The 27,843-nt window shown below is 44.0% G+C and overlaps 3 protein-coding genes across 3 annotated transcripts; all 3 read left to right on the top strand.

The window, feature by feature from the left end:
• The first annotated feature begins 89 nt into the window (after positions 1-89).
• On the top strand, positions 90-8,759 carry LOC109883670 (TBC1 domain family member 17-like). Its single transcript, XM_031834739.1, has 17 exons — positions 90-218; positions 851-946; positions 2,714-2,791; positions 2,874-2,991; positions 3,117-3,300; positions 3,571-3,682; positions 3,766-3,936; positions 4,946-5,071; positions 5,183-5,286; positions 5,406-5,500; positions 5,598-5,714; positions 5,847-5,947; positions 6,053-6,152; positions 6,371-6,468; positions 6,598-6,714; positions 6,807-6,893; positions 7,011-8,759. The coding sequence occupies exons 1-17, from the start codon at positions 189-191 to the stop codon at positions 7,107-7,109; spliced, it is 1,833 nt and encodes a 610-aa protein (XP_031690599.1). The 5' UTR covers positions 90-188; the 3' UTR covers positions 7,110-8,759.
• A 3,233-nt stretch (positions 8,760-11,992) lies between these two features.
• Positions 11,993-13,549, top strand: LOC109883676 (G1/S-specific cyclin-D2-like). The gene is made up of 4 exons (XM_031834989.1): positions 11,993-12,238; positions 12,353-12,568; positions 12,761-13,081; positions 13,342-13,549. The coding sequence occupies exons 1-4, from the start codon at positions 11,993-11,995 to the stop codon at positions 13,489-13,491; spliced, it is 933 nt and encodes a 310-aa protein (XP_031690849.1). The 3' UTR covers positions 13,492-13,549.
• A 679-nt stretch (positions 13,550-14,228) lies between these two features.
• LOC109883674 (nucleobindin-2-like) lies at positions 14,229-27,032 on the top strand. Its single transcript, XM_031834738.1, has 13 exons — positions 14,229-14,759; positions 15,249-15,381; positions 15,666-15,773; positions 16,891-17,023; positions 17,108-17,211; positions 23,295-23,480; positions 23,599-23,689; positions 23,769-23,827; positions 23,966-24,058; positions 24,857-24,946; positions 25,026-25,199; positions 25,362-25,476; positions 25,597-27,032. Exons 2-13 carry the CDS (start codon positions 15,253-15,255, stop codon positions 25,683-25,685), a joined length of 1,371 nt encoding a protein of 456 aa, XP_031690598.1. The 5' UTR covers positions 14,229-14,759; positions 15,249-15,252; the 3' UTR covers positions 25,686-27,032.
• The last annotated feature ends 811 nt before the right edge of the window (positions 27,033-27,843 follow it).

Below are 27,843 nucleotides of genomic sequence, written 5' to 3'. Positions count from 1 at the left end.
TTCCGATTTCCCAGTTCTGAGTTCCCCGTTGTTTTGAACGCGGCATCTATTCCAATTTAGACGTGCCACCACCTATGATTGGTTGATGTTCCTGACTGACGTATAACGTAGACGGTGCAGTCTATGAAAGCGGAAGTCTTCTGACGACATTTGTTTTGAAGAAGAAAAAAAAGGCTAGTGGAAGAAAAATGGAGCCAAAGGCTGAGACTAGTCACAAGGTAAGCGCAATGTGTTGACATTGAAGTTTAGATTTCGTCTTCGTCTGATTGATTCGGTCTGTATTAAAAGGCCGCCAACTAAACAAACTCGGTTATCACCATTGTAGCTAGACTATCACCTTCACAACAAAGTCGTGTGATATGAGGATGCTGACGTAACTACAGTAACAGTTAGCTAGCTAACGTTATAACAACAAACAAACAAGCTAGCTTCATAATTATTTCCAGATTCAATTGATATTTGCTGCTGTGATATATTACTTGTTCAATAAATTCCAACAATGCCGAGTTAAAAAAAAAAAAATGGTAACACGAGGAATAAAATGCACAGGAATGGAGCTATAGACAGGGAGTACCAGTACCAGGCACTACCTGGGAGAAACCCCTGGCATGCACACAGGTGGAATCACTGTGCGAGTGACTCAGAGTTCATGTGACTCTATTTTGTAGGCTACAGTAAAGTCAGCTAACTCATCCTCTTTAGGATGTCATATGATTGTCATTCACCACCCTATTCCCACTCGATCACACTTTCTGATTCATTGCACTGGAATCCATGACATGACATTTTGCCATTTAGTTTTCACTGCAAATTATATTCTATTAATAGCATATGTTGTTTTGTCACATAGCTGGTGTTTGAGAAGGAGGGGGTTTACCTTCACACCAATGCCAAGAGGAGCAACCAGGACACCACAATCCCAGGATTCATCCGTATAGTGGAACGGGTAAGTTGTGCTTCTCCCATAGACACCATATTTACAGTGAGCTCCAAAAGGGGTGGGTATAATTTGTGTAACGTTGCAAAAGGAATCTGTCCAAAAACGAAGTAAAGTACAAGGAGGTTGCCAACAAACAATGCATACAAAGTAGCATGATCAATTCACCTAGCTAACTATCTGCCGAATAGGCATCAGCTCACCACATAGCTTATTCTTAATGCTTGTCCCGAGACTACCAGAGTGAGGACAGACTTTTTTTGTAAAAAACGTGAAAAACTTATTGAAATATACCGGGTAGGGAGTGGGCTCTTATTCTGTCACTATACAACTTTGTATGCATTGTTTGTTGGCAACTTTATTTACAATGTTTTTGGGACAGATTCCTGTTGGAACCTTCCACAAATTATACCCACCCATCCAAAAGTATTGGGACAGTGACACATTTATTGTTGTTTTGGCTCTGTACTCCAGCTCTTTGGATTTGAAATGATACATTGAATATGAGGTTAAGGTGCAGACTGTCAGCTTTAATTTTAGGGTATTTTCACCTGCTTTGGAGTTACAGCACTTTTCTTTAGGGGATCAAAAGTATTGGGACAAATTCACTTATGTGTATTAAAGTAGTCAACATTTTAGTATTTGGTCCCATATTCTTAGCATGCAATCATTAAATTAAGCGTGTGAACCTACACATTTATTGGATGCATTTGCTGTTTGTTTGGGTTGTGTTTCAGATTAGATTCAGATTTTGTGCCCAATAGAAATTAATGGTAAATAATGTATTTTGTCATTTTGGAGTCACTTTTATTGTAAATAAGAATACAATATGTTTCTAAACACCTCACATTATTGTGGATGCTACTATGATCAAGGATAATCCTTTGTGAGAAAGTTAGAGGCATAAATGTCATATCCCCTCAAAAATGCTAACATCTCCTGTTACTGTAATGGTGAGAGGTTAGCATGTCTTGGGGGTATGATAACTTTCTAACTCATCATTGTATAATTTCATGTCCAAAGTGCTGGAGTAGAAAGCCAAAACAACAGCAAATTGTCACTGTCCCAATACTTTTGGAGCTCACGGTATATGAAAATATTGCCTCCCCGAGTGGCACAGCGATCTAAGGCACTGCAGTGCTAGTGGCGTCACTGCAGACCCGGGTTCGATCCCAGGCTGTGTCGCAGCCTACCGTGACCGGGAGACCCATGAGGCGGTGCACAATTGGCCCAGTGTCGTCTGGGTTAGGGGAGGGTTTGGCTGGCTGGGATGTCCTTGTCCTATCGCGCTCTAGTGACTCCTTGTGACCGGCCAGGCACATGCGCGTTGACATCTGTCTCCAGCTGGACGGTGTTTCCTCCGACACGTTGGTGAGGCTGGCTTCTGGGTTAAGCGAGCAGTGTGTCAAGAAGCAGTGCGGCTTGGCAGGGTCATGTTTCGGAGGATGCATGGCTCTCGACCTTCGCCTCTCCCGAGTCCGTACGGGAGTTACAGCGACAGGACAAGACTGTAACTACCAAGTGTATATCACGAAAAAGGGGTAAAAAGTACAAATAAAATAAAAATATGACTATTGGTTGATCAAAAACCAATTCTGGTCATATTCAAAGTGTACTCATCCCTGTGGTGGAAGTCTTTGTCATCAGTAACTTTGTTTTGCTTCCTTTAGTCAAACACACAGGCCTATAGATCATATACAGTATGTCCTTTCTTCTTAGTGTTAGGCTATCACATGTTATTCTGGACTAGACTACGGTGTTTGTCTATGTTTACAGGGTGGGGAGCCAGCTTTGGAGTGGAGCGCACTAGAGGACGAGGGCCGCAATACGGCTGCTGTATTCTACACTAAAAAGGTGAGCGCTTGTTTAATACACTAGTGACACACATCACTCTGTTTTCTTCATGTTCTTTATATACGGCCTGTCTTCCTGTTAGGATGGAGAAGGAGGGGTGGAGGACACCAACTTTGACCCTGGCTACGAGCCAGACTGGGCAGTCATCAGCACAGTGAAGAGAGACCGAGTCAGAGAGCACCCCCCTGTCAAAGAGACAAGTACGTAGACTTTTATAACTTGCCTTCTGCGTTTGTAGTTCTCATACTAGGCTATACTCACAAGTGTGTTTGCAGCAAGTGTATAGTGCTATTTTTGATGTTGATGTCTCCCCCTCTGTTCTCAGGCCAGTGGTCGTTCTCCCTGCCTCTGTCGGAGCTGTACTCTCTGCGACGGTCCCGTTTCTCCCTGGGCCGTAACTTCCTGGTTTTTACTAGCAGGGGTGGCCACCCTCTCCCTCCTTTGCACTTCCATAGGGGGGGCACCAGGGAGCTGTTGAGGGCCCTGCAGCATTACATCATCCTGGCCCCGTGAGTAGCAGCAGACAGCCAGCTCTCCCTCTCTCTCAGATCAATGCCTCAGAGGAATTCAAGGCATTTCACTGGCATATAACTTGACTCTGAACAGTAGAGTTTAGCAGCTGTTGTACCCAACCCCCTTTCTACATACATTTTGAAGTGTCTTTTTCATACTTTCTCTCTGTCTTGCTAGCGTTTTCTTCTATTCTGAGCTTCTATATCTTCTCTGTCGCTGTCTGTGTCTCTTACTATCTGCCTGACTGTGTTTTTCTGTTGTTTTAGATCACCTGTAGATGGTCGTCTCTTCCTAGCGTATCCCCATGACTCTGGGGCTCTCTCTCAGTCCTTTGATGAGCTGCACCTCTTTGACGATGGAAGCTCCGACCTCGTCTCTGTAAGTCTTCTGTTTTGTGTGTACACCTTCTCAAAGAATAGCAATGTGAGTGTTTATAATTATATTAATCTCTTTGTTTCCAGAGGTTTATCCAGGACCCTTATGCCACCACCTTTGGGGGATTCTCCAAGGTCACCAATTTCTTCAGAGGGGCTCTACGACCACCAGATTCCCCCTTCCACTCTCGTGGCCCTCAGGACCACCATGGGCCCCCCTCAGCTGATGACGAACCAGGCTTTGAGCTCATCACCTGTGTAAGTGGGGGGATGGGGTTGGAGATGTAAACTCATCACTAGCCCTGACATCTGTGGAGTAGATGGAGAAGAGGACCTCACTTTATATCATCCAGATGTTGGCTGTAACATACGGATGGCGACATCGTCCAGGCGTTGGCTGTAACATACGGATGGCGACGTCATCCAGGCGTTGGCTGTAACATACGGATGGCGACGTCATCCAGATGTTGGCTGTAACATACGGATGGCGACGTCATCCAGACGTTGGCTGTAACATACGGATGGCGATGTCGTCCAGGCGTTGGCTGTAACATACGGATGGCGACGTCATCCAGGCGTTGGCTGTAACATACGGATGGCGATGTCGTCCAGGCGTTGGCTCTAACATACGGATGGCGAGATCGTCCAGGCGTTGGCTGTAATATACGGATGGCGACGTCGTCCAGGCGTTGGCTCTAACATACGGATGGCGATGTCGTCCAGGCGTTGGCTCTAACATACGGATGGCGAGATCGTCCAGGCGTTGGCTGTAACATACGGATGGCGAGATCGTCCAGGCGTTGGCTGTAACATACGGATGGCGATGTCGTCCAGGCGTTGGCTCTAACATACGGATGGCGATGTCGTCCAGGCGTTGGCTCTAACATACGGATGGCGACGTCGTCCAGGCGTTGGCTCTAACATGCGGATGGCGATGTCGTCCAGGCGTTGGCTCTAACATGCGGATGGCGATATCGTCCAGGCGTTGGCTGTAACATACGGATGGCGAGATCGTCCAGGCGTTGGCTGTAACATACGGATGGCGACGTCGTCCAGGCGTTGGCTGTAACATACGGATGGCGATGTCGTCCAGGCGTTGGCTGTAACATACGGATGGCGATGTCGTCCAGGCGTTGGCTGTAACATACGGATGGCGAGATCGTCCAGGCGTTGGCTGTAACATACGGATGGCGATATCGTCCAGGCGTTGGCTGTAACATACGGATGGCGATATCAATGGTGAGAGTTTTCTTTTTGGTGGTACCAGGGGGTGGAGCTTGGCCCTAAACCAGACGTAACCAGGGGACAGCCTCTCGACAAATGGGAGGAGTTCCTGGACCCAGAGGGGCGTGTGAAGGACCCACAGCAAATCAAAGAGCTGGTCTTCAGGGGGGTAAGACCGTACAGTATAATTCCTCTCTGACACCATCTTCCCTCCAAATGGGTTTTGCTGTACAGTGTCTGCACCTTGTCATTCAAACCATCCTTCCTTTCCCTCTCCTAGGGTATCACACCATCCCTGAGGAAGGATGTGTGGAAGTTTCTGCTGGGTTTCTATCCCTGGAATAGTACTGTGAAAGAGAGGGAGGACATTCTGAGGATGAAAACGTTAGTTTCTTATTATCTCCCTCGCTTGTTATGGCTCTCTTATCACAGACTGGGACTGTTGTCTAAACGGGAGTGAGTAAATTCATCTCCTCAACCCCTCTGTGTTTTTCTGTCTTCAGAGATGAGTATTTCAGAATGAAGGTTCAGTGGAAGTCAGTCAGTGAAGAGCAGGAGATGAGGAACTCCCTCCTCAGAGGATACCGCAGCCTGATAGGTTGGTGTTGCTGTCTGTTAAACATGATCTCACGCCTCATTGGTTGACACATTTTATGATTTGTTACTTATCTGTTCATGTTGTTTTGATTGGACAGAAAGGGACGTGAGTCGGACGGACAGACACAACACCTTCTTCTCTGGCAACGACAACCCAGGCCTGGCTCTTCTCAATGACGTGCTGATGACATACTGCATGTTCAACTTTGATCTGGGTAAGCCACTCCCCTTGTCCTTACACTTGAAAGTTCAAAGCCATTGTATCACATTTCAACTGTATTTATTATCAATATCTCACACCTGACTCTCCTCTCTCCTTGTGGTTCCTGTTGTTTCTCTCCCTGCAGGCTATGTCCAGGGGATGAGTGACCTCTTGGCTCCTCTCCTTTTTGTCACTCAGAACGAAGTGGAGTCCTTCTGGTGTCTGACAGGTTTTATGGAGATGGTGGTAAGCACCTTACTCTCTTGTTAAATACTCCTATATTACCACATAAGAGTGTTAAAACATAGCATTATACACTATTTTAATGTTCTCTCTCTCTCGGGCCCTCAGCACCAGAACTTTGAGGAGTCTCAGGAGGCCATGAAGCAACAGCTCCTTCAGCTCAGCCTGCTGATGAAGGCTCTGGACCCTGAGCTCCTTGACTACCTGGGTAAACGATGACTATCACTCAGTTACTGTGTTTCTCTCACACTTCACCATAACTCAAATGTGTTATTACTCAGTGAGGTAGACATTCATCATGCAGTCAATTCTCTAATCAGCCAATTGATTATATTTGACCTTAACTCAAGGTGTGTTATGTAACTACCTGGATGCGTAATCCGTTGACATAGTAAATTCTTCACATTGTTATGTTGTCTCTTTCAGACTCCCAGGACAGTGGCTCTCTGTGCTTCTGTTTCCGTTGGTTACTGATATGGTTTAAGAGAGAGTTCTCCTTCGAGGACATCCTTTCCCTTTGGGAGGTGAGTGGGTGGATACTACTAATTAGAAACACTCCCATGTAGCTTAGGCTCTACACACTATATGGAAAAAAACCTTAGTTTTACAATATATGTAAGTAAACACACAGTGAGCGCACTGTTCTGTGCTAGGTTCTTTGGACTCGTCTGCCCTGTGAAAACTTCCATCTGCTGATGGCCGCTTCCATTCTGGAATCACAGAGGGGGGAGTTCATCGGCTCTGACCACGACTTCAACACTATTTTGAAGGTTTGTTGGAAATGTGTTTGAAGTTATTTTTCTTAATGATGTTGTCTTTTTGTTTGTGTGTACAGTACTAATGACTGTTTGTCTATGTGCAGCACATCAATGAACTGACCATGAAGCTGGATCTGCAGACAGTCCTACGAGGAGCAGAAGCTAACTACCTACAGTTGGCCTGCTGCAAAGTAGGAAATATCTTAGAGGAGGATACATTCATTTGGACATGATCTATTTAACATATTGTGTATTGTCATCTAACTGATCTAAACTCTTCTCCTCTCTCCATTCCTTCTGTCTCTCAGGAGCTGCCGGTGAAGGTGCAGGAGGTCATTGGTCTGTACGTTCCTCCCAGCCCCGATGACGAGACAAGCCCAGAATCAGAGTCACATGAGATGCAGTAGATTCTCAAACGATCACAGGCAGCAGCTACTGAAACGAGCCAGTCAAGTAACAGCACTGCTGCTGCAGCAGCACGCCCTCGCCCTACCTACCCGTAACTCTGAAGGACAGGGTGATTGACATGAGGAGAGAAAGCCATTAACCGATATGAGGTGTTCCATATAGGAATATATACTCTCAATGGCCAGTTATTTGTTTTTATTTTTTAGGTACACCCATCTAGGTACTGGGTCGGACACCTTTTTTCCTCCAGAACAGCTTGAATTCTTCGGGACATGGACACGTTGCTCAATTGATATCAAGGGACCTAACATGGGCGAAGGAAAACATTCCCCATGCCATTACTTTACCTGCCACCAGTCTGTACCGTTGACACCAGGCAGGATGGGTCCATGGACTCACGCTGCTTACACCAAATCCTGACTCTGTCGTCAGCATGATGCAACAGGAATCGTGATTTGTCGGGCCCGGCAATGTTTTTCCACTTCTCAATTGTCCAGTGTTGGTGATTGCGTGCCCACTGGAGCCACTTCGTTTTTAGCTGATAGGAATGGAACCCGGTGTGCTCGTCTGCTGCAATAGCGCATCCATGAAAAGAACAGAGTTCAGCGGTTCAAGATGGCGTTCTGCACACCACTGTTGTATTGCGCCGTTATTTGCCTGTTAGCTTGCATGATTCTTGCCATTCATTTTCGCCCACAGAACTGCCGCTTTTGTTTGTCACACCATTCTCGATAAACCCTAGACACTGTCGTGCGTGAAAAGCCCAGGAGGGTGGTTGTTTCTGAGCGCCTGGCACCAATGATCATACCGCACTCAAAGTCGCTTGGGGCACTTGTTTTGCCCATTCTAACATTCAATGGAACTGCCTGCTTTATATAGGCCATGACACTCACTGCCTGTAGGAGCTAACCATTTTTGTGAATGGGGTGGTGTACCTAATAAACTGGCCATTTATTGTATATTTGATGATATGGGGCATAGGCGAGAGTGTTTGATAATGTACTGTAGTACATGAGGGTTGCAGACTGTTACCATCTCTGACAGACTGGGCATTAGAGTGAACGGTGATAGGTTGTTTTTTCATCAATGTAACTAGCCCAAAATATTGAAATGGTCTACATATGTAGTGCTTTGTCTTTATATAAATACCACAATACATTTATTTTGTTTTCCCTAAGTATTTTGTGTGAATCCAAGTCATGTCCAGTCATTTATATTTCCATTTGTGTACCTGTCTCGTGAGAATATATTTTTTTCATTTTTTTGTTCTAAATTCTTCTTTGTGAAATGCTTCCATTTTAAAATTGTCTGTTAAATTGTTTTATCCCTGTCTTCATCTCAGCCCATTTGTCCCTTTTTTTTTTAATGGTGTATCATTGTGGTCTGCATTATTTCCACCCTGTTGTTCCTTCTATCCATGCTCTCCTCTCTATTGCTGTCCTTCTCACTCTAAGTAATACTAAATATAAAATGAAGAATAATCTTACTGACAGAGTATTACAAGTACTATAAAATGCCTACCTATAGAGTGTTATACATGCAGTACTATAATGTTTAAGGTTTTTAACTACTGGTATTATGTCATAACAATATTTTCACTTATCTGAAATTGCTGAATCTTACCAAATAAAGGGTACAAAAACAATCAATTACTGGTGAAATTGACTCTTTTTCAGATGTTGTTTACTAGTCATATGTTCCCACCAGACCGTGTGACACCCCCCCCCCCCCTCCCCAATTCTGTTAACCCTCCACTACCCTCCCAAACTATTCATCCTAACACTGCCATGAATCTTAATGCGTGACTGGTCCATGCCCTCTCCCTCATCTCAGTTCCATATGAAGTTTTAGACATGGAAATGCTAGTACGTATAAGAGGGAGATCGAATTGTGAACAATGAAAGATTTACCGGAAACCTAAAATACAAGTATGTATTTGAAGTGGGGAAACTGTTGGTAACTGTTTGATTGTATTACTATTTATTGATTGCATTTGGTATTTTAATAATGGTATTTTATGTATTCTGCAGCGCTCATTTGGAAAAGAGGCCTGGATCTTAATGACTTCCTGTTGAAATAAAGGTTCATTCAAATATTGTCTTGTCAGATGGTATGTGAGTTTTGATGCTCTTGCTGTTTACACCGTAGTTATTGTTGTAAACTAATAAAGTTAAGTGTAAAACACCACTCATTTGCCAGAAATGTGTCAAAAGCACTTAGTTGGTTGACTTAGTTCTGAGTGATAAAGTGTTTATCAGTTCTGTAGGATGGTTTATGCAGTGTGTTAACTGAGTGAGCAGACACCCTCCCCGTCAGCAGGTGTCTGTGAGGTGAAAAGGGATCTCTGTCCTCCACTGTCCCGGGCAATGAGGTGGAAAATGAGGGGCGGAGAAACACACCCCCCTCTCAAGACCGACTGGGTCGTCCATGTCTCTCCGTCCCCCTCTCTCCCTCCTTCCCTCTCTGTCTCAGTTTGAATACAGCTGCAATGTATGAATTTAGCAGGGTACTTAAACAGGCGGGCGATCTGTCACTCTGTTTCTCTTCCCCACGCCCCTCTCACCCCTCTCTCTCTTCTGACCTGACCTCTTCTGACTCCCACAGCCAAACTCACTCTGGCTCTCATTCAAACTCAATCTGTTTTCAGTGCTAATCCAATCCCTGTTTATGGATGATGTCTCTCTCAACAGCCATCATCCCCTCTAATTCTACAATGGTGCCAGTGTGTTGGGGTGATAATCTCTCTTGTTGTGATTGTGTTACCGCTTGGAGGGGTTTTTATCTGGAGTGTTTGAGACCTCAGAGGAGATAGTCTGTGGTTTAAATCTCAAGTCCCAGATAAGTGTGCTCTTACTAAAGAAGAATGCCTTTTGCATTCTTCTTGGGGTTTTCCAGCAAATGTGCAGCCACACACACACAGATGACTAATGATTAAGGGTGATAGAGGAATATTTCAGCAATGAAATCTCTTGACTTCGAAGAGATTCAACAAAAGGACTCAGAAATGATGCTTTGACTTTCCACAGTAAATGTTAGTGAGAAACACAAAATACATTCCAGCTAAACATTTGCATAAAACAGATACTATTTTAAAGGAAAACAACTGTATTACAACATATCTATTTGAAGGTCTGATTATAGTGATTGATTTAAAGCGGCAATCAGCAGTTGAAACAATAAGTGACTCCCCGCCCCTGTTTTGGTAAAAAGCTAAGGGGTGGGGCTGTAGAAATGTAACAACTCTCAAATTCAAAGACAGAGCTATGGATGCAAGGACTGATCATCCATGATATCAATATGATAGTTTTAACCATGTTTGTTTGCATTTACTTGTTTGTTTGCATTTAACATGTTTGTTTACAACCATTGGGATAAAACAAGCTAGTATATTGGGTTCTGATGTGCAGATTTCCCCTTTAATGAAGTAAAAATGCAAGCTAACCTTAATGTATGCTTTTGTCTTATGATATTTTAAGGCTGATTCAAGAGGTGTGTAATTGTTTAATTTTCAGTGCTTCCCAAATGTCTCTGTGAAACATAAGCCATCGTGTGTCCCTTAAACCACCTGTAGTGACTGACTCACTGTGTCAAATAGAATCTGAATTCACTACTCGTAAGTGTGACCCCATTGTGACCGTCAGGGGAGTCCCTGAGGAGCATGCGAGAGTGTGTCTGCTGTCCAGTGAATGTGTGAAGGGTGTGTGTGTGTGTGTGTGTCAGAGAGAGAGAGAGGACCCAGCAGAAGGCCAGGGGCTGGTGTCTGACACTGATTTGTAAAGGAGACAATACGGCTCATTGACCTGCCTGCTCTACTGTCTGTTGCTCAAACCTCACCCTGTCCTCCCCAGTGGATTCACTGCTCTTTAAACAGGGGGAGCAGATTGCCACAGGCTGGGGGGGAGGGGGGGTAGAGTGACGGGACACAGGTTGCTTTGACAATGAGATTCCTCAGAGAGTTCTGGGCACTAGAGAGAGAGAGTTTCATGCCAGAAGTTAGACATTTAGAGGCCGGAAATCTTTGTACATAGATATTAGTTCATAGCACAATAAGTACTGTATAGCTACAAACAGGACAGGGCAAAAAGATTTACAAAAGGATTTTGTAAAAATGCAACCATTCAACACAGCATAAACCCTCACGTTGCTTTTCCAATTAACCGCAATTATAATCTCTAATTTCTCTATACAGTTTATATTATTTAATGGGAAAGAATTTTGAACTTTCAGTTTGAGAAGATATATTTCCATCTTTTCTCTTTCCCCTTTAATATTGTCAACAAACAACCTACTCCTCATGTTATCCATTCCCATTGTCAGAGTTTGGAGATGACCTTTTCTCTCCTCCCTTCTCTCCCTTTCTCCCCTTCTCTTTTTCACTGTTGGGGGCAAGCTGTTGCCCTGTCCCTGCGGGCCCCTCCCTCTCTTGTCTGCACCCTCTCTCCTTCTCTATTTTCTCCCTCTCTCCACCTGTTGATACCATTGTTGTACAGACAGCATTGTTGTCTTTTTATTATTTTATGTCAGTCACTATGTTACCACCCTCTTTCTCTTTCATTCCCTCTTCACCACACCCTCTCTGTCACCCTCTTTCTCTGAGGGGTATAAAACCCAGCCAGAGGAGGTTCGGGCTAAGATTCACACCAGCGCCACACAGGAACACACACATACAGAGGGGCAAGGAAATAAAAGGACATCCAACATAGCAGTGACAAGAAGAGGGTTTAATTGAGTTGGATTAGTTGCAGATTTTCAGCACACATATTGGTCCTACATTCTCTCTCCTTACACTGACAGAGTAACATTGACTTGTTGTATCCCACTTTCTGGACCGAGAGGAACACAAACCCACCTAGGTAGTTGTGTGTGTGGGCTGAGCTGAGGGATGTCTGTGTCTGTGTCTCTGTTGTGTGAGGAGGAAGTCCGAGGCCAGCAAGGCCAGGGAGCCCAGCAGGGCCAGGCTAGGGGCCATTCACAGCTCCGGGCCCCCTGGGACCCCAGTGTGTCTGGGCAGCGGATCATCCAGAGGCTGCTACAGGTGGAGGAGAGATATCTGCCCTCCGCCCTCTACGTCGCCCTCATTCAGAGAGAGCCGGAGCGGAGAGAGGAGCTCGCCAAGTGGGCTATGGAAGTATGAACTTTCATTCTCTGGATTCCATTTTCATCTCTTTTTTCCCCACATTAATGTCTTTGGTATACTGTGATGAGGCACTAATTGATTATCACCTGTTGGTCTCTCTACTAGGTATGCTGTGAGCGTGGCTGTGACGAAACAGTGTTTCCCCTGTCTGTCTCTATGTTGGACTGCTTCCTGTCTGCCTCCCTGTCTCTCCCTGTCTCACCCTACTGCCTGGCTGCAGCCTGCATCCTCATCGCCTCCAAACTAACAGAGTGTGACACAATCTCTGCTGACTCTCTTTGTGCTGCAGCTGGGTACAGCTTCCTGCCCTCCAACATACGGGTAGGTCCCCATTTTGATATTGAGGAGAGACACTTTCAAAACTCTGTATGTGACAATATGGTGGACCTTGTGAATGCAAACCATCTCTGTATTATTATATGCATTGTATTCAGTGGGCTATATATACACTAAACGAAAATGTTTTTACACATAAACACATGTATATTGATGTTCTTGCCCTTTCATCATAAGGAGATGGAACGTGTCATCCTTGCGACTCTTCGATGGGACGTTGCTGCGGTAACCGCTCAGGACTTCATTCCACATTTCCTTCCCCCTGTAGGGGAGAGGAAGGATGGAAAGACAGACACAGAGGAGTTCTTCTCCACACTGCGTCGGCATAGTGACACCCTGGTTGCCATGTGTGTCTGCGACTACCGTTTCCTGGGAGCCCCTCCATCCCTGGTTGCTGCGGCAGCACTGAACTCTGCCCTCCGGGGTTTGGGCAACAAGGGTCCAGGTCATCTGGGTCATATGAGTGCTACACTGGCAGAACTGTGTCAGACTGACCTGGTGAGTGCCTAGCAGTATCTCTAATATCTCTCCAGAAAATATCTCAACATATTGGTTGTATTACAGCCATGAGCTGCAGTTCAACTCTATTCAATAGCAATGCTGAATGAAAGACTGATTTAGAGGTGAAAATGGGACTGGAAAGAAAGGACCACAGAACTAAGTGTTTGAGTTACAGATTGGTTGTGATATGGTTAGTGTGACTGGAAGGGTGCTGGTTTTAATCCTAATCTGTGTTTATCTTTCTTCTTTGATGACAGATGGTGTTGCAGTGTTACAGTGAATTGATAGAAGCTGCCCTCAAACAACGGCTCAGAGGTGGACTCCAAGACAGTGCCATGGAGAAGGACGGAGAAATAGAGGATGAAAGAGCAGGCACTCCTACTGATATGAGAGAGATTGATTTCTAAACACTAAATTGTGTGAGACAAAGTGCAAATCAATCAAAGTCCTGCATGTAGCTCATCAGTGAAACTGATATAAACTCTTTATGACCTCAAATGCTATACAATTTATTATCATATTTTGAAATTACTTTATTTTAATATTGTTTATTTATTCATTGTGTTTCTTGTGCCATATTTATTATCTATTTCATGACTGTGATTCTTTGTCATTATGTTGTTGATAGTATGTCCTTAATCTATTATTTATCCATTTATTTATTATGTGCAATTACATAATGTTAATTTATTTCAATTCACCATTGTTTGTGTTTGTATGTGAAGTGACAAGGTAATTGATGAAATAATATACATAGCTATCTATTTTAATTAAATAAATACATACTTTTTACCTGTTGGAATTTGATATTTTATTTATTTTCTCTTTATATGTTATGTGTGTGCTGGACAAACACCCTTATAGAAATAAAACACCCGTACAATGTAAATGAAATACGATTACCTTATTTAACTTCAAAACAATAACTGTACTTCGCATATGTGGGTGTTTTTCATACGATAAGGAAGACGTAAAGGAAATGTACGTTTTTTTTGTATTGGAACGAGACCAAAGATGAGCTATTATATTGACAAGACTGACCATTCTAACAACGGAAACATATGTCATCAATGATGGAAGGCAGGAGAAATCAGGTGTAACCATTTTAGCCAATGAGAGGGCAGATAGGCGTGACCAACAGGCACAACTAAGTTGTTTTTCTCAAAGTTTCCGGAATGCCACATGAATCCACTTCTATAAGTACATTTGTAACAACCTAAACATTACAAAACTTCTATTCGATTTCGACACCCTCTCATAGCCCTCCATGCAAAAAAAGGCCTTATCTCACGCGGACATATTTTGGGCGTAGTAAATCCTCTCGCTTCGCCTCTTCCTCTCTGACGAGACCACTGAACTACAGTTTATTAAGAACGGACGGGATGGAGACGCTGAGTGATAATAATGCCGCGTTCATGTGATAGTCGGAACTGGGAACCTCAAAACTAGCAAACTCGGAAATGTACGAATTTCCTAGTTCCGAATAGTAGTTGAACGCGTTATAAGAACGGACGGTACCCATACAATCCGTCACACACAGTCGCTTCTTTTTTACGTCATTTTCGACTGCGACGCAAAATCATTTTTTTTTCATTTCGGAAAGCTTTCGGTAAAGGAAGTAACGTTAGCTGGCTAATACAACGGGCAAGAATTAGCCACCGATCAACAAGTAACGGTAAGCGAGAATCCCTCATGGCACACCGAGTGTACATAATACTACATTTGGCCTGTTGGCGTTGCCAGACGTTTTCTAGTGGGATTCGCGCATTTAATATGAATGGGGGATGCAAGATGGATGGAAGCCTCTCTCATCCGTAGCTTCCTAACGTTGGCTAGCTAGCTTGCTGTTGTTCAAGAGGGCTGTAGTGTCTTTGCTGTTGCGTGTTGTTGCGCTTTCTACTGAAAAGGGTAGACCTTTCATTCAGTGAGGTTTCGCGTTAGCCCATAGTGCGTCACTAGCCCACAGTATCTGATGGTCAGTCTGCCAGTTCCCATATAATGTCCATGCAACAGGATACGCCTCCTGTGATGTGCCTCTGTCTTTCAGATGTCAGCCGTCAAACATCATTCCGTTGGTGTTCAGTACCAAATGACAGATAGCTGAATAATGTCTGAATACACAATTGACATAGACAGATCTTATATGTTCATACTTCTCTTGCAGGAGGATGAACCTGGATCCTGGCTGGCTGCTGCTCCTATCCATGTCTCTGGAGGTTTGGTCAGTGCCCCTCGACCGCAATGCAACCCCCCAGGAAGCACATTCTCCCCAGGAGGACAAACAGGAGGATAATGTGGTATGCCTTTGTTCTGTCTGTCGTCCGTCCGTCTATCCGTTTGTGTGGTTGGTTGTTTGTCCGTCCGTCTGTATCCATCCATGTGTGATGTTTGTGTGTGTGGTTGCCTGTCTGTCTGTATCCATCCATGTGTGTGTGGTTGCCTGTCTGTCTGTCTGTATCCATCCATGTGTGATGTTTGTGTGTGTGGTTGCCTGTCCGTTGCAGGACACAGGCCTATACTATGACCGGTATCTGTATCCATGTGTGATGTTTGTGTTTGTGTGGTTGCCTGTCCATTGCAGGACACAGGCCTATACTATGACCGGTATCTGAGAGAGGTGATTGAGGTGCTGGAGACAGATCCCCACTTCAGAGAGAAACTCCAGACTGCCAATACAGAGGACATCAAGGTCTCTCGCTCTCTGTTGTTTTTCCCCTTGTCTTATATTTTCTGACCTTAGTAGTTTTTTATTAGTTTTTGAAAGTATTAACTCACTAAGTACCCCCTCACCTCCTTGTGTAGTACCTATGATGTTACACAAGTCATCTATAGTAGGGATTGGCACGGGTTATTCGAATATCTGAATGGACGTTAGTATTCGATTACTTAATGGTCTATTTTAACAAGGAAAATGCTTGGTCTAAAATGTCATAAAAGTATCTATGTGACATTGCTACATAGCCTACAAGGATAGACCATTACATTAAACATTTTAATAACACAACAGTTTTATGACCGTTTTTATGCCCATAAAAAAGATGCTCCGGTAGCCTGTTGTTATTGTTGGTCAATCAAAGTGGTGTTACAGTCGGAGGCTCAATGTGTAGCAAAGGAAGTGGGAGATTTCTAATCGATGCAAATTAGAATAAAAATTACAGAAATAAGTTGGCTAAATGAGAAGGAGTAGGCTACAATGATCAACCAACAGGTAGGCTGTTGTTTCATATGAATGGAGTTGTCGTAGACAATTACGAGGTGTGCCGCAAAATAGCCTCAATTAGCCTTTCTACTTTAGCTAGCTAGCTGACTAACTTAGCTGGCTACTGTAGCCAGCTAGCTTCTTTACAATGATTTGGTTCAGTCAAGACCGGTACTACCAGATGGTATGATAGATAACCTATGGCAGAAACAAGTTTTCTAACTAGCACGAGTCGGTTTGTCTACTTTTTCTCTCACCCTCTGTGCCACACACACTGGCCCTTGCTCCTCTCACACCTCACTTACCCTTCTGCTGAAACGCGTAGGGTACCGTTTTCTTTAAAACATGTACTTCGACAATCCAGATATCTGAAAAAATATCGTATTTGAATAGTGAAATAATTTCAGATGCCCATCCCTAATCTATAGTGTATATACTGTATTTCGAGTGTGTAAATTCTTTGTCTATACATTCTGTCTGTATTCTGTCTATGTTCTGTTTATTGTGGCAGCATCAAGTCACTGGGTTAAGTTCCTGGTACATGTAAAGTAAATGTCCTGGCGAATAAAGGTGAATCTGTGTCTGACTGACTGTCCATCTTCTTCAGAATGGTCGTCTCAGTAAGGAGCTGGACCTTGTGGGGCACCATGTTAGAACTCGTCTGGATGAGCTGAAGAGACAGGAGGTGTCTCGCCTCAGGATGCTGCTCAAAGCCAAACTGGACAGCACCAACACACAGAGTGAGGGTTTTTTAAAGGCCTGGAAGATCAAGATTATATATGTTTTCTCAGTCACTTGTTAAAACCCCTCTGTTTATCCCCAAGGTTTACAGATGGACCATGCCTCTCTGTTAAAGCAGTTTGAACACCTGGATCCACACAATCAGAACACCTTTGAGGCCAAAGACCTTGAGCTGCTCATCTCAACGGTAATGCAGTGAGCATAGAGTCCAGGCTTGTATTTGTATTCATAGAACATCTAAGAGTAGGTGCAGATCTAGGATCAGTTTAGCCTTCCCAAATACATTTTTATGGGTACACATACACATATTTATCAGATGTTATTGCGGGTGTAGCGAAATACTTGTGTTCCTAGCTCCAACAGTGCAGTAGTATCTAACAGCTCACAACAATACACACTAATCTAAAAGTAAAAGAAGGGAATTAAGAAATATATACATTTTAGGACGAGTAATGTCGGAGTGGCATTGACTAAAATACCATAGAATAGAATATAGTATACATATGAGATGAGTAAAGCAGTATGTAAACATTATTAAAGTGACTAGTGTTCCATTATTAAAGTGGCCAGTGACTCTATGTATATAGGGCAGCGGCCGCTAAGGTGCAGGGTTGAGTAACCCGGGTGGTAGCTGGCTAGTGATGGCTATTTAACAGTCTGATGGCCTTGAGATAGAAGCTGTTTTTCAGTCTCTCAGTCCCAGCTTTGATGCACCTGTACTGACCTCGCCTTCTGGATGATAGCGGGGTGAACAGGCTGTGGCTCGGGTGGTTGATGTCCTTTTTGGCCTTCATGTGACATCGGGTGCTGTAGGTATCCTGGAGGGCAGGCAGTGTGCCCCCGGTGATGCATTGTGCAGACCGCACCACCCTCTGAAGAGTCCTGTGGTTGCGGGCGGAGAAGTTGCCAAACCAGGGGGGTGAAACAGCCCGACAGGATGCTCTCAATTGTCCATCTGTAAAAGTTTGAGTGTCTTAGGGACCAAGCCAAATTTCTTCAATTTTCCTGAGGTTGAAGAGTAGTTGTTGCTCGTTCTTCACCACACTGTGTGGATGGATCATTTCATATTGTCAGTGATGTGTACGCCGAGGAACTTGAGGGTACTATGGTGTTGAAAGCATTCTTCTGTAGGTATTCCTCTTGTCCACATGGTATAGGGCAGTGCGATGGCGATTGCATCATCTGGGGATCTATTGGGGTGGTATGCAAATTTAAGTGTGTCTAGGTTGTAAGGTAGCGGTGATATTATCCTTAACTAGCCTCTCAAAGCACTTCATGATGACAGAAGTGAGTGCTACGGGGAAATAGTCATTTAGTTCAGTTACCTTTGCTTTCTTGGGTACAGGAACAATGGTGGACATCTTGAAGGAAGTGGGGTCCGCAGACTGGGATAGGGAGAGATGGAATATGTCTGTAAACACTCCAGACAGCTGGTCTGCACATGCTCTGAGGACGCTTCTAGGGATGCCGTCTGGGCTGACATTTTTGCGAGGGTTTCCACGCTTAATTGTCTTACTCCCATCAGCCACGGAGAACGAGAGAGTACAGTCCTTGGTAGCGGGCCACGTCGGTGGCACTGTGTTATCCTCAAAGTGGACGAAGAAGGTGTTTAGTTTGTCCGGGAGCAAGACGTCAGTGTCTGTGACGTGGCTGGTTTTCCCTTTGTAATCTGTGAATGTCTGTAGACCCGGCCACATATGTCTCCGTTGAATTGCGACTCCACTTTGTCTCTGTACGGACGTTTTGCCTGTTTGATTGCCTTACGGAGAAAATAACTACACTGTTTGTATTCGACTATATTCCCAGTCACCTTGCCATGGTTAATGCAGTGGTTCGCGCTTTCAGTTTTGTGAGACTGCTGCCATCTATCCACGGTTTCTGGTTTGGGTATGTTTTAATAGTCAGTGGGAATAACATCCTCTATACACTTCCTGATGAATTCAGTCATCGTGTCTTTGTATACGTCAATGTTATTCTGAGGTTACCCAGAACATATCCCAGTCCGCTTGAACAAAACAATCTTGAAGCATGGATTCCGATTGGTCAGACCAGCGTTGACTAGACCTTAGCACGGGTACTGTTTGAGTTTCTGCCTATAGGAAGGGAGGAGCAAAATGTGGTCGTGATCTCATTTGCCGAAGGGAGGGTGGGGGAGGGCCTTGTAGGCATTTCGAAAGAGGTGGTTGAGTGTTTAATCAGAGCGAGTACTACAGTCAATGTCTTGATAGAACTTCGGTAGCGTTTTCCTAAAATTTGCTTTGTTAAAATCCCAAGCTACAATAAATGCGGTCTCAGGATATGTGGTTTCCAGTTTGCATAAAGTCCAGTGTAGTTCCTTGAGGGCTGTCGTGGTATTGGCTTGAGGGGGAATATACACAGCTGTGACTAGAACCCGGAGAGAATTATCTTGGGAGGTAATACGGTCGGCATTTGAATTTGAGGTATTCTAGGTCGGGTGAACAAAAGGACTTGAGTTCCTGTATGTTATCACAATCACACCATGAGTAGTTAATCATGAAACATACACCACCTCCCTTCTTCCCTGGGAGTTCTTTATTCCTGTCTGCGCAATGTACAGAGAACCCAGCTGGTTGTATGGACGGGGACAGTATATCCTGAGAGAGCCATGATTCTGTGAAACAGAGTTTGTTACAGTCCCTGATGACTCTCTGGAGGGGGATCCTTGCCCTGAGCTCATCTACTTTATTGTCCAGAGACTGAATATTAGCGAGTAATATACTTGGAAGCGGTGGAGGGTGTGCAAGCCTCCTGAGTATTCGGGAAAGTCGTATTCCTGGTTGTAATGCTGGTGAGTTACCGCCTCTCCGATTTCCAAAATTATTTCCGGCTCTATGTAATAACACAAACGTTCTGGGCTAATAATGTAAGAAATAACACAAAAACAACTAAATACTGCAAAGTTGCTTAAGCGCTAGAAGCAGAGCTGCCATGTATGTCTGTCGGCGCCATCTTTTATCATAATTAATGCTATTATATTGGGTGCTAATCCTAGATCAGTATTCCTACTCTGGAATGCGTTATGAATACGGGCCCTGATTCTTATCTACTTGTATCATAACACTGGTGTTGATGTACTTCATTATCCCCTCGTCCTTGTCCTCTGCCTCCCTGCTAGGCCAATGTACATCAGTATCCCCCTTGTCCTCTGCCTCCCTGCTAGGCCAATGTACATCAGTATCCCCCTCATCCTTGTCCTCTGCCTCCCTGCTAGGCCGATGTACATCAGTTTCCCCCTTGTCCTCTGTCTCCCTGCTAGGCCGATGTACAGTGGGGCAAAAAAGTATTTAGTCAGCCACCAATTGTGCAAGTTCTCCCACTTAAAAAGATGAGAGGCCTGTAATTTTCATCATAGGTACACTTCAACTATGACAGACAATGAGAAAATTAATTCCAGAAAATTATGAAAAAAAATTATTTTTTATGAATTTATTTGCAAATGATGGTGGAAAATAAGTATTTGGTCAATAACAAAAGTTTATCTCAATACTTTGTTATATACCCTTTGTTGGCAATGACAGAGGTCAAATGTTTTCTGTAAGTCTTCACAAGGTTTTCACACACTTGCTGGTATTTTGGCCCATTCCTCCATGTAGATCTCCTCTAGAGCAGTGATGTTTTGGGGCTGTTGCTGGGCAACATGGACTTTCAACTCCCTCCAAAGATTTTCTCTGGGGTTGAGATCTGGAGACTGGCTAGGCTACTCCAGGACCTTGAAATGCTTCTTACGAAGCCACTCCTTCGTTGCCCGGGCGGTGTGTTTGGGATCATTGTCATGCTGAAAGACCCAGCCACGTTTTATCTTCAATGCCCTTGCTGATGGAAAGAGGTTTTCACTCAAAATCTCACGATACATGGCCCCATTCATTCTTTCCTTTACACGGATCAGTCGTCCTGGTCCCTTTGCAGAAAAACAGCCCCAAAGCATGATGTTTCCACCCCCATGCTTCACAGTAGGTATGGTGTTCTTTGGATGCAACTCAGCATTCTTTGTTCTCCAAACATGACGAGTTGAGTTTTTACCAAAAAGTTATATTTTGGTTTCATCTGACCATATGACATTCTCCCAATCTTCTTCTGGATCATCCAAATGCTCTCTAGCAAACTTCAGACGGGCCTGGACATGTACTGGCTTAAGCAGGGGTACACGTCTGGCACTGCAGGATTTGAGTCCCTGGTGGCGTAGTGTGTTACTGATGGTAGGCTTTGTTACTTTGGTCCCAGATCTCTGCAGGTCATTCACTAGGTGGTTCTGGGATTTTTTCTTACCGTTCTTGTGATCATTTTGACCCCACAGGGTGAGATCTTGCGTGGAGCCCCAGATCGAGGGAGATTATTAGTGGTCTTGTATGTCTTCCATTTCCTAATAATTGCTCCCACAGTTGATTTCTTCAAACCAAGCTGCTTACCTATTGCAGATTCAGTCTTCCCAGCCTGGTGCAGGTCTACAATTTTGTTTCTGGTGTCCTTTGACAGCTCTTTGGTCTTGGCCATAGTGGAGTTTGGAGTGTGACTGTTTGAGGTTGTGGACAGGTGTCGTTTATACTGTTAACAAGTTCAAACAGGTGCCATTAATACAGGTAACGAGTGGAGGACAGAGGAGCCTCTTAAAGAAGAAGTTACAGGTCTGTGAGAGCCAGAAATCTTGCTTGTTTGTAGGTGACCAAATACTTATTTTCCACCATAATTTGCAAATAAATTAATAAAATGTGATTTTCTGGATTTATTTTCTAATTTTGTCTGTCATAGTTGAAGTGTACCTATGATGAAAATTACAGGCCTCTCTCATCCTTTTAAGTGGGAGAACTTGCACAATTGGTGGCTGACTAAATACTTTTTTGCCCCACTGTACATCAGTATCCCCCTTATCCTCTGTCTCCCTGCTAGGCCAATGTACAGTACCAGTCAAAAGTTTGTACACACTTTACTATTTTCTACATTGTGGAATAACAGTGAAGACATCAAAACTATGAAATAGCACATATGGAATCATGTCGTCACCAAAAAACTGTTAAAAAAATCTAAATATTTTAGATTCTTCAAAGTAGCCACCCTTTTCCTTGATGACAGCTTTGTACACTCTTGGCATTCTCTCAACCAGCTTCATCTGATGCAGCACTCCATCACTCCTTCTTGGTAAAATAGCCCTTACACAGCCCTGTTTCGGGTCATTGCCCTGTTGAAAAACAAATAATAGCCCCACTAAGCGCAGACCAAATGGGAGGGTGTATCACTGCAGAGTGCTGTGGTAGCCATGCTGGTTATAAGTGTGCCTTGAATTCTAAATAAATCACAGACAGTGTCACCAGCAATGCACCATCACACCACCTCCTCCATGCTTCACAGTGGGAACCACACATGCGGAGATCATCTGTTCACCTACTCTACGTCTCACAAAGACATGGCGGTTGGAACCAAATATCTCAAATTTGGACTCATCAGACCAAAGGGCAGATTTCCACTGATCTAATGTCCATTGCTCATGTTTCTTGGCCCAAGCAAGTCTCTTCTTTTTGGTGTCCTTTGGTAGTGGTTTCTTTGCAGCAATTTGACCATTTAGGCCTAATTCACGCAGTCTACTCTGAACAGTTGATGTTGATGTGTCTGTTACTTGAACTCTGTGAAGCATTTATTTGGGCAGCAATCTGAGGTGCAATTAAAGCTAATGAATTTATCCTCTGCAGCAGAGGTAACTCTGGGTCTTCCTTTCCTGTGGCGGTCCTCATGAGAGCCGGTTTCATCATAGTACTTGATGGGTTTTCCGACTGCACTTGAAGAAACGTTCATAGTTCTTGAAATGTTCCAGATTGACTGACCTTCATGTCTTACGGTAATGATGGACTGTTGTTTTCTCTTTGCTCAAATGCATTAAGAAGGAAAGAAATTCCACAAATGAACTTTTAACAAGGCACACCAGTTAATTGAAATGCATTCCAGGTGGGTACCTCATGAAGCTGGTTGAGAGAATGCCAAGAGTGTGCAAAGCTGTCATCAAGGCAAAGGGTGGCTACTTTGAAAAATCTCAAATACATTTTGATTTGTTTATCACTTTGTGGTTACTACATGATTCCATATGTGTTATTTCATAGTTTGTCTTTACAATCTTTGTACATTGTTGAAAAAAAGTAAGGAGTAGGTGTATCCCAAATTTTGATTGGTACTGTACATCAGTATCCCCCTTGTCCTCTGTCTCCCTGATAGGCCAATGTATATCAGTATCTCCCTCATCCTTGTCCGCTGTCTCCCTGCTAGGCCACTAAAGACCTAGAGAACTACGATGCAGAGAGACATGATGAGTTCAAACGCTATGAGATGCTGAAGGAGCATGAGAGACGGGAGTACCTCAAGGGTCTGGATCAGGAGAAGAGAGAGAAGGAGGAGAAGAGGATGGAGGAGCTGAAGGATAAACACCGCAAGCACCCCAAGGTCAACGCTCCGGTGAGAGAGAAAGACTGAGGGAGCGAGTAAGATGGAGGGAATGCTTTTTCTATGCGAGACCAGTAGAATGGAATATCATCTCTTTTCTCTCTCCCTCTCTTTTCTATCTCTCGCACAGGGCAGTGTTGCTCAACTGCGTGAGGTATGGGAGGAGACTGATGGACTGGACCCAACAGAGTTTAACCCAAAGACCTTCTTCAAACTGCATGGTCAGTTAAGCTGCACTCTACTATTACATGATGATGACGTTTGTATGTGTTCAAATAATGTTTATTTTCCTCCTTGTAGATGCGAATGGAGATGGTGTTTTAGATGAGCAGGAACTAGAGGCCCTCTTTGCCAAAGAGGTAACGCACGCCCTCACACGTGTGTGTGTCCGTGTGTGTCCGTGTGTGTCCGTGTGTGTCCGTGTGTGTGTCTGTGTGTGTGTCCGTGTGTGTGTCCGTGTGGTATAGTAACAGCTCTCTCCTGCCCTCTACCACCAGCTGGAGAAGGTCTACGACCCAAAGAATGAGGAGGATGATATGATGGAGATGGAGGAAGAGAGGCTAAGGATGAGGGAGCATGTCATGAAGAACGTTAGTATTGTTTGGATTTCTGTCCTCTGTTTTAATCCTCCATTCCTGTTTTTCCTTGTTTCTGTGTCTTTATCCCTCTCTCCTCTCTCTCTGTTCACCTCTCATCCGTTCACAGTCTGTCGGTTCACCTCTCATCCGTTCACGGTCTGTCGGTTCACCTCTCATCCGTTCACGGTCTGTCGGTTCACCTCTCATCCGTTCACGGTCTGTCGGTTCACCTCTCATCCGTTCACGGTCTGTCGGTTCACCTCTCATCCGTTCACGGTCTGTCGGTTCACCTCTCATCCGTTCACGGTCTGTCGGTTCACCTCTCATCCGTTCACGGTCTGTCGGTTCACCTCTCATCCGTTCACTCTCTGTCTGTTCACCTCTCATCCGTTCACGGTCTGTCTGTTCACCTCTCATCCGTTCACGGTCTGTCGGTTCACCTCTCATCCGTTCACGGTCTGTCGGTTCACCTCTCATCCGTTCACGGTCTGTCGGTTCACCTCTCATCCGTTCACGGTCTGTCGGTTCACCTCTCATCCGTTCACTCTGTCGGTTCACTCTTTTGGTTCACCTCTCATCCGTTCACTCTCTGTCGGTTCACATCTCATCTGTTCACGGTCTCATCTGTTCACTCTGTCGGTTCACCTCTCAACCGTTCACTCTGTCGGTTCACTCTGTTGGTTCACCTCTCATCCGTTCACTCTCTGTTGGTTCACCTCTCATCAGTTCACTCTCTGTTGGTTCACCTCTCATCCGTTCACTCTCGGTCTTTTATCTATTACTTTTTTCAGCTATTTTCTGTTTTGACAGGTGGACATCAATCAAGATCGACTCGTCAGCCTGGAAGAGTTCCTTAAATCAACAGACAAGAAAGAGTTCAACAACCCTAAAGAATGGGATGTAAGTGAGTGATGGACGTTGGGTCGTTTTATAGTTTGTGTGTTGAGTGATGTCAGACTCATCTTCCCCATCCCTCCAGACTTTAGATGACACCAAGCCGGTGTTTACAGAGGCTGAGCTCCAGCGGTTTGAGGCGGAGCTGCACACCAAGGAGGAGGAGCTGGGTAGGAGGGCGGAGTCTCTTCGTCAGGAGCAGGATCTGCTGAAGGAGAGGGGCAAGGCCCTGGAGGCCCAGAGACGAGAGTACCAACAGGTAGACAACCACCACTTACTCTGCACAGTGGTATGGAGGATAGCCATACTATGAACAGCCAAATACTGCAGAATAAGCCATACTGTCACTATAGCGATTATATCTTCAATGAAATATGAAACTATATGTTTATATGATGAAATGTTTGTCTGATTCTGTCAGGCAGTGCTAGAGATGTCTCAGAGGAAGGAGAAACAGGCAGTGGAGGGGCAGCCTCCTACGGGTCCTAACGGAGAACTACAGTTCCACCAAGAGATGCAGAAACTGGAAGATCAAGGTAAACGGGATAGACAAGATAAAAAGGGCAGGGATGGAGTGAGTTGGGGACATTTTTGCTTTTGTCTCCTCTGAGGGGTTCTTTCAGTAATGGAATGCTCTCTCTGGCGCTCTCATTCAGGTGCTAAAGCTCCTGTTGAACAAGAAGTCCAAGAGGCCCAGAATAACCTGCCTGCAGAACCACCACAGAACCTGCCCATACACACCTAATGCAGCACCCTGATACACATAGGGTTGCAATGGGAGGGTATATTACTGGAAACTTTCTAAGTTTACCAGTAAACTACCAGAATTTTTGTAACTTTCAAGGAATGTATGGAATTTTATCAGATGACATCTATTGTCTTTTTTTGGTACTTCAGATTATCACAGGTGTTTGTGAGCATGGTTACATGCGCACCATAATTTGATTTTGTTTAATACATTTACATGCTTTGCAAGAAAAACGATTTCCCTAATAATCCTGTTGACGTCTGAAATCAGATCAATTCCAAAAATCAGAAAACTAAAAAAAGGTTCGACCACAATGGCCAAACTTTTTTGCAAAACCTTTTTGATTCTGAGTTGGGACATATAAAGTTTGTATGTGAAAACAATTTCTAATATGCATACTTTGTTTTTCCAAATTCACGCATAAGAGGTAGTCTCTAGAATGCAGTAATTTGAAAGATTGCCTAGAAAACCAGGTGTTTTAATCGGTGGATGCTTACTTAGATTTTGACCGTACGCCCATTTAAGAGTAAGGTGTTTACATGACTATTTCCATACTTGGCCTACTGCCATAATCCGTTTAATACCGAATTATTAGTGTGCATGTAAACATACTCATGAATTATCTCTGGCCCTCTGTGTGGCCTTATCAGATGTAAAATCTATACAATAATTAAATGAGATGACAAAGCTGTAAAAGACCCTAAATATAAACCATCAACGTAGTGAATGTCATTGATGTTTAATATGAGGGTTTCAGAATAAAATACCCTTTGTTTATTTTACACACACTTTTTTTTATTTTACTATGTCAATATGTCTTTGTTGTAAATATTTTGGGGTCAAACTGGTGGCAGTTGTGAAAAAATACTATGGTTTGAAAAGTTTGTGGAGTGGATTGAAAACAATGCAATTGTTGATTAGATGCTTTTCCAAAATGATTTAGGTTATTTTTCTCTTGAACCATATAGTCTATCCACTAGAAACTCATGGACATTATGGTCACAGATGTAAAAAAGGTTTTACTATATATATGAATAACATTTGTTTTAGTTCAAGTATAAATCACCAAAGTTGCCATAGATTACCTGTTATTTACCAAAATTACAGAGGATTCCAGTAACTACCAAAATAGTGGTAGCTGTGCAACCCTAAATACACACACGCTCTCGCAGGAACACATCTCTTTCACTGACACACATATCCAGATGGGTACAGCAGATGACATCATACAGCACAAGCGCACAACCCCAGTCAGTCAAGCACATCGTATCGTCCCCTGGCACAGTCCCGGTGTTCACCTATCTCTGTAGTTTTACATTTGATCTCAATAAATTATTAAACTCACTGGACCTAGCCTTCTTCATTTTTAAATTCTCTGTCATGCCTGTGAAATGACTGTCTATAGATATTCTGCCCTTACGTTGTCTGTCTGTGGTGCATACCTAACTTACTATTTCCACTGTTTTCCCCAAATGTCAAATATCTGACCACTAACCCTTTCCCAGATGAGGTACATTGTTTGAATATTTAATTCCCAATCCCTTCTGCCTTCACACTCCTCTAGTTGACCTTTGACCTCTCCTGCCAGTAACTAATTTGTCTATTGGTCACTGGGATCTTGCATGCTTCTGTACATTGTTGTTATTCCAGCCTTGTCCCTTCTGTCATCACCCTTCTTATTTGAAATGTATTTTAAACATTGTTGTAGTAATGAATCCCTTCAGTGTCTCTGTACTGTGCTCTCTCTTTTACTCTGCTGTTGTCCAGTGTTATGGTTCCCTGGGGAGTATGTGCTCATCGTTGTTGTCTCCCATGGAATGGGTCCCCTGGCACACAGTGCATTCCTACCCTGCATTCCACTCACCCCCTGACCCCCGGTGACCTCAATGATGACCTCACTGCCACTTCTTTCTGCTGTTAGCTGTCAATCACTCGGCTGCTGGTGATGTCACTGCTCAGGGATGAGCAACATCTGCATCTGCACTGTGTTTAGCAACATCTGCACTGTGTGTTTAGCAACATCTGCACTGTGTGTTGCTGTGTGTTTAGCAACATCTGCACTGTGTGTTTAGCAACATCTGCACTCATTTTTCTTCAAAATGTTATATTTTTTATTCTCAGTCTGGTAGTAGGTGAGACAAGTATGTGACAACAT

This window comes from Oncorhynchus kisutch, linkage group LG10 (genome assembly GCF_002021735.2).
Source record: "Oncorhynchus kisutch isolate 150728-3 linkage group LG10, Okis_V2, whole genome shotgun sequence".
NCBI classification, from domain to species: domain Eukaryota; kingdom Metazoa; phylum Chordata; class Actinopteri; order Salmoniformes; family Salmonidae; genus Oncorhynchus; species Oncorhynchus kisutch.
This window is presented reverse-complemented; position numbering and strand designations above follow the sequence as displayed.

Excerpts from the sequence above, each read along its gene's own strand:
- LOC109883670 (XM_031834739.1), top strand. The coding sequence starts at position 189 with ATGGAGCCAAAGGCTGAGACTAGTCACAAG. Across the intron at positions 3,301-3,570 it reads CATTACATCATCCTGGCCCC|ATCACCTGTAGATGGTCGTC; the intron begins GTGAGTAGCAGC and ends CTGTTGTTTTAG. Across the intron at positions 5,287-5,405 it reads GACATTCTGAGGATGAAAAC|AGATGAGTATTTCAGAATGA; the intron begins GTTAGTTTCTTA and ends TTCTGTCTTCAG.
- LOC109883676 (XM_031834989.1), top strand. The coding sequence starts at position 11,993 with ATGTCTGTGTCTGTGTCTCTGTTGTGTGAGGAGGAAGTCCGAGGCCAG. Across the intron at positions 12,239-12,352 it reads TCGCCAAGTGGGCTATGGAA|GTATGCTGTGAGCGTGGCTG; the intron begins GTATGAACTTTC and ends TCTCTCTACTAG. Across the intron at positions 12,569-12,760 it reads TCCTGCCCTCCAACATACGG|GAGATGGAACGTGTCATCCT; the intron begins GTAGGTCCCCAT and ends TTTCATCATAAG.
- LOC109883674 (XM_031834738.1), top strand. The coding sequence starts at position 15,253 with ATGAACCTGGATCCTGGCTGGCTGCTGCTCCTATCCATGTCTCTGGAG. Across the intron at positions 15,382-15,665 it reads ACAAACAGGAGGATAATGTG|GACACAGGCCTATACTATGA; the intron begins GTATGCCTTTGT and ends TGTCCATTGCAG. Across the intron at positions 25,477-25,596 it reads GCAGAAACTGGAAGATCAAG|GTGCTAAAGCTCCTGTTGAA; the intron begins GTAAACGGGATA and ends GCTCTCATTCAG.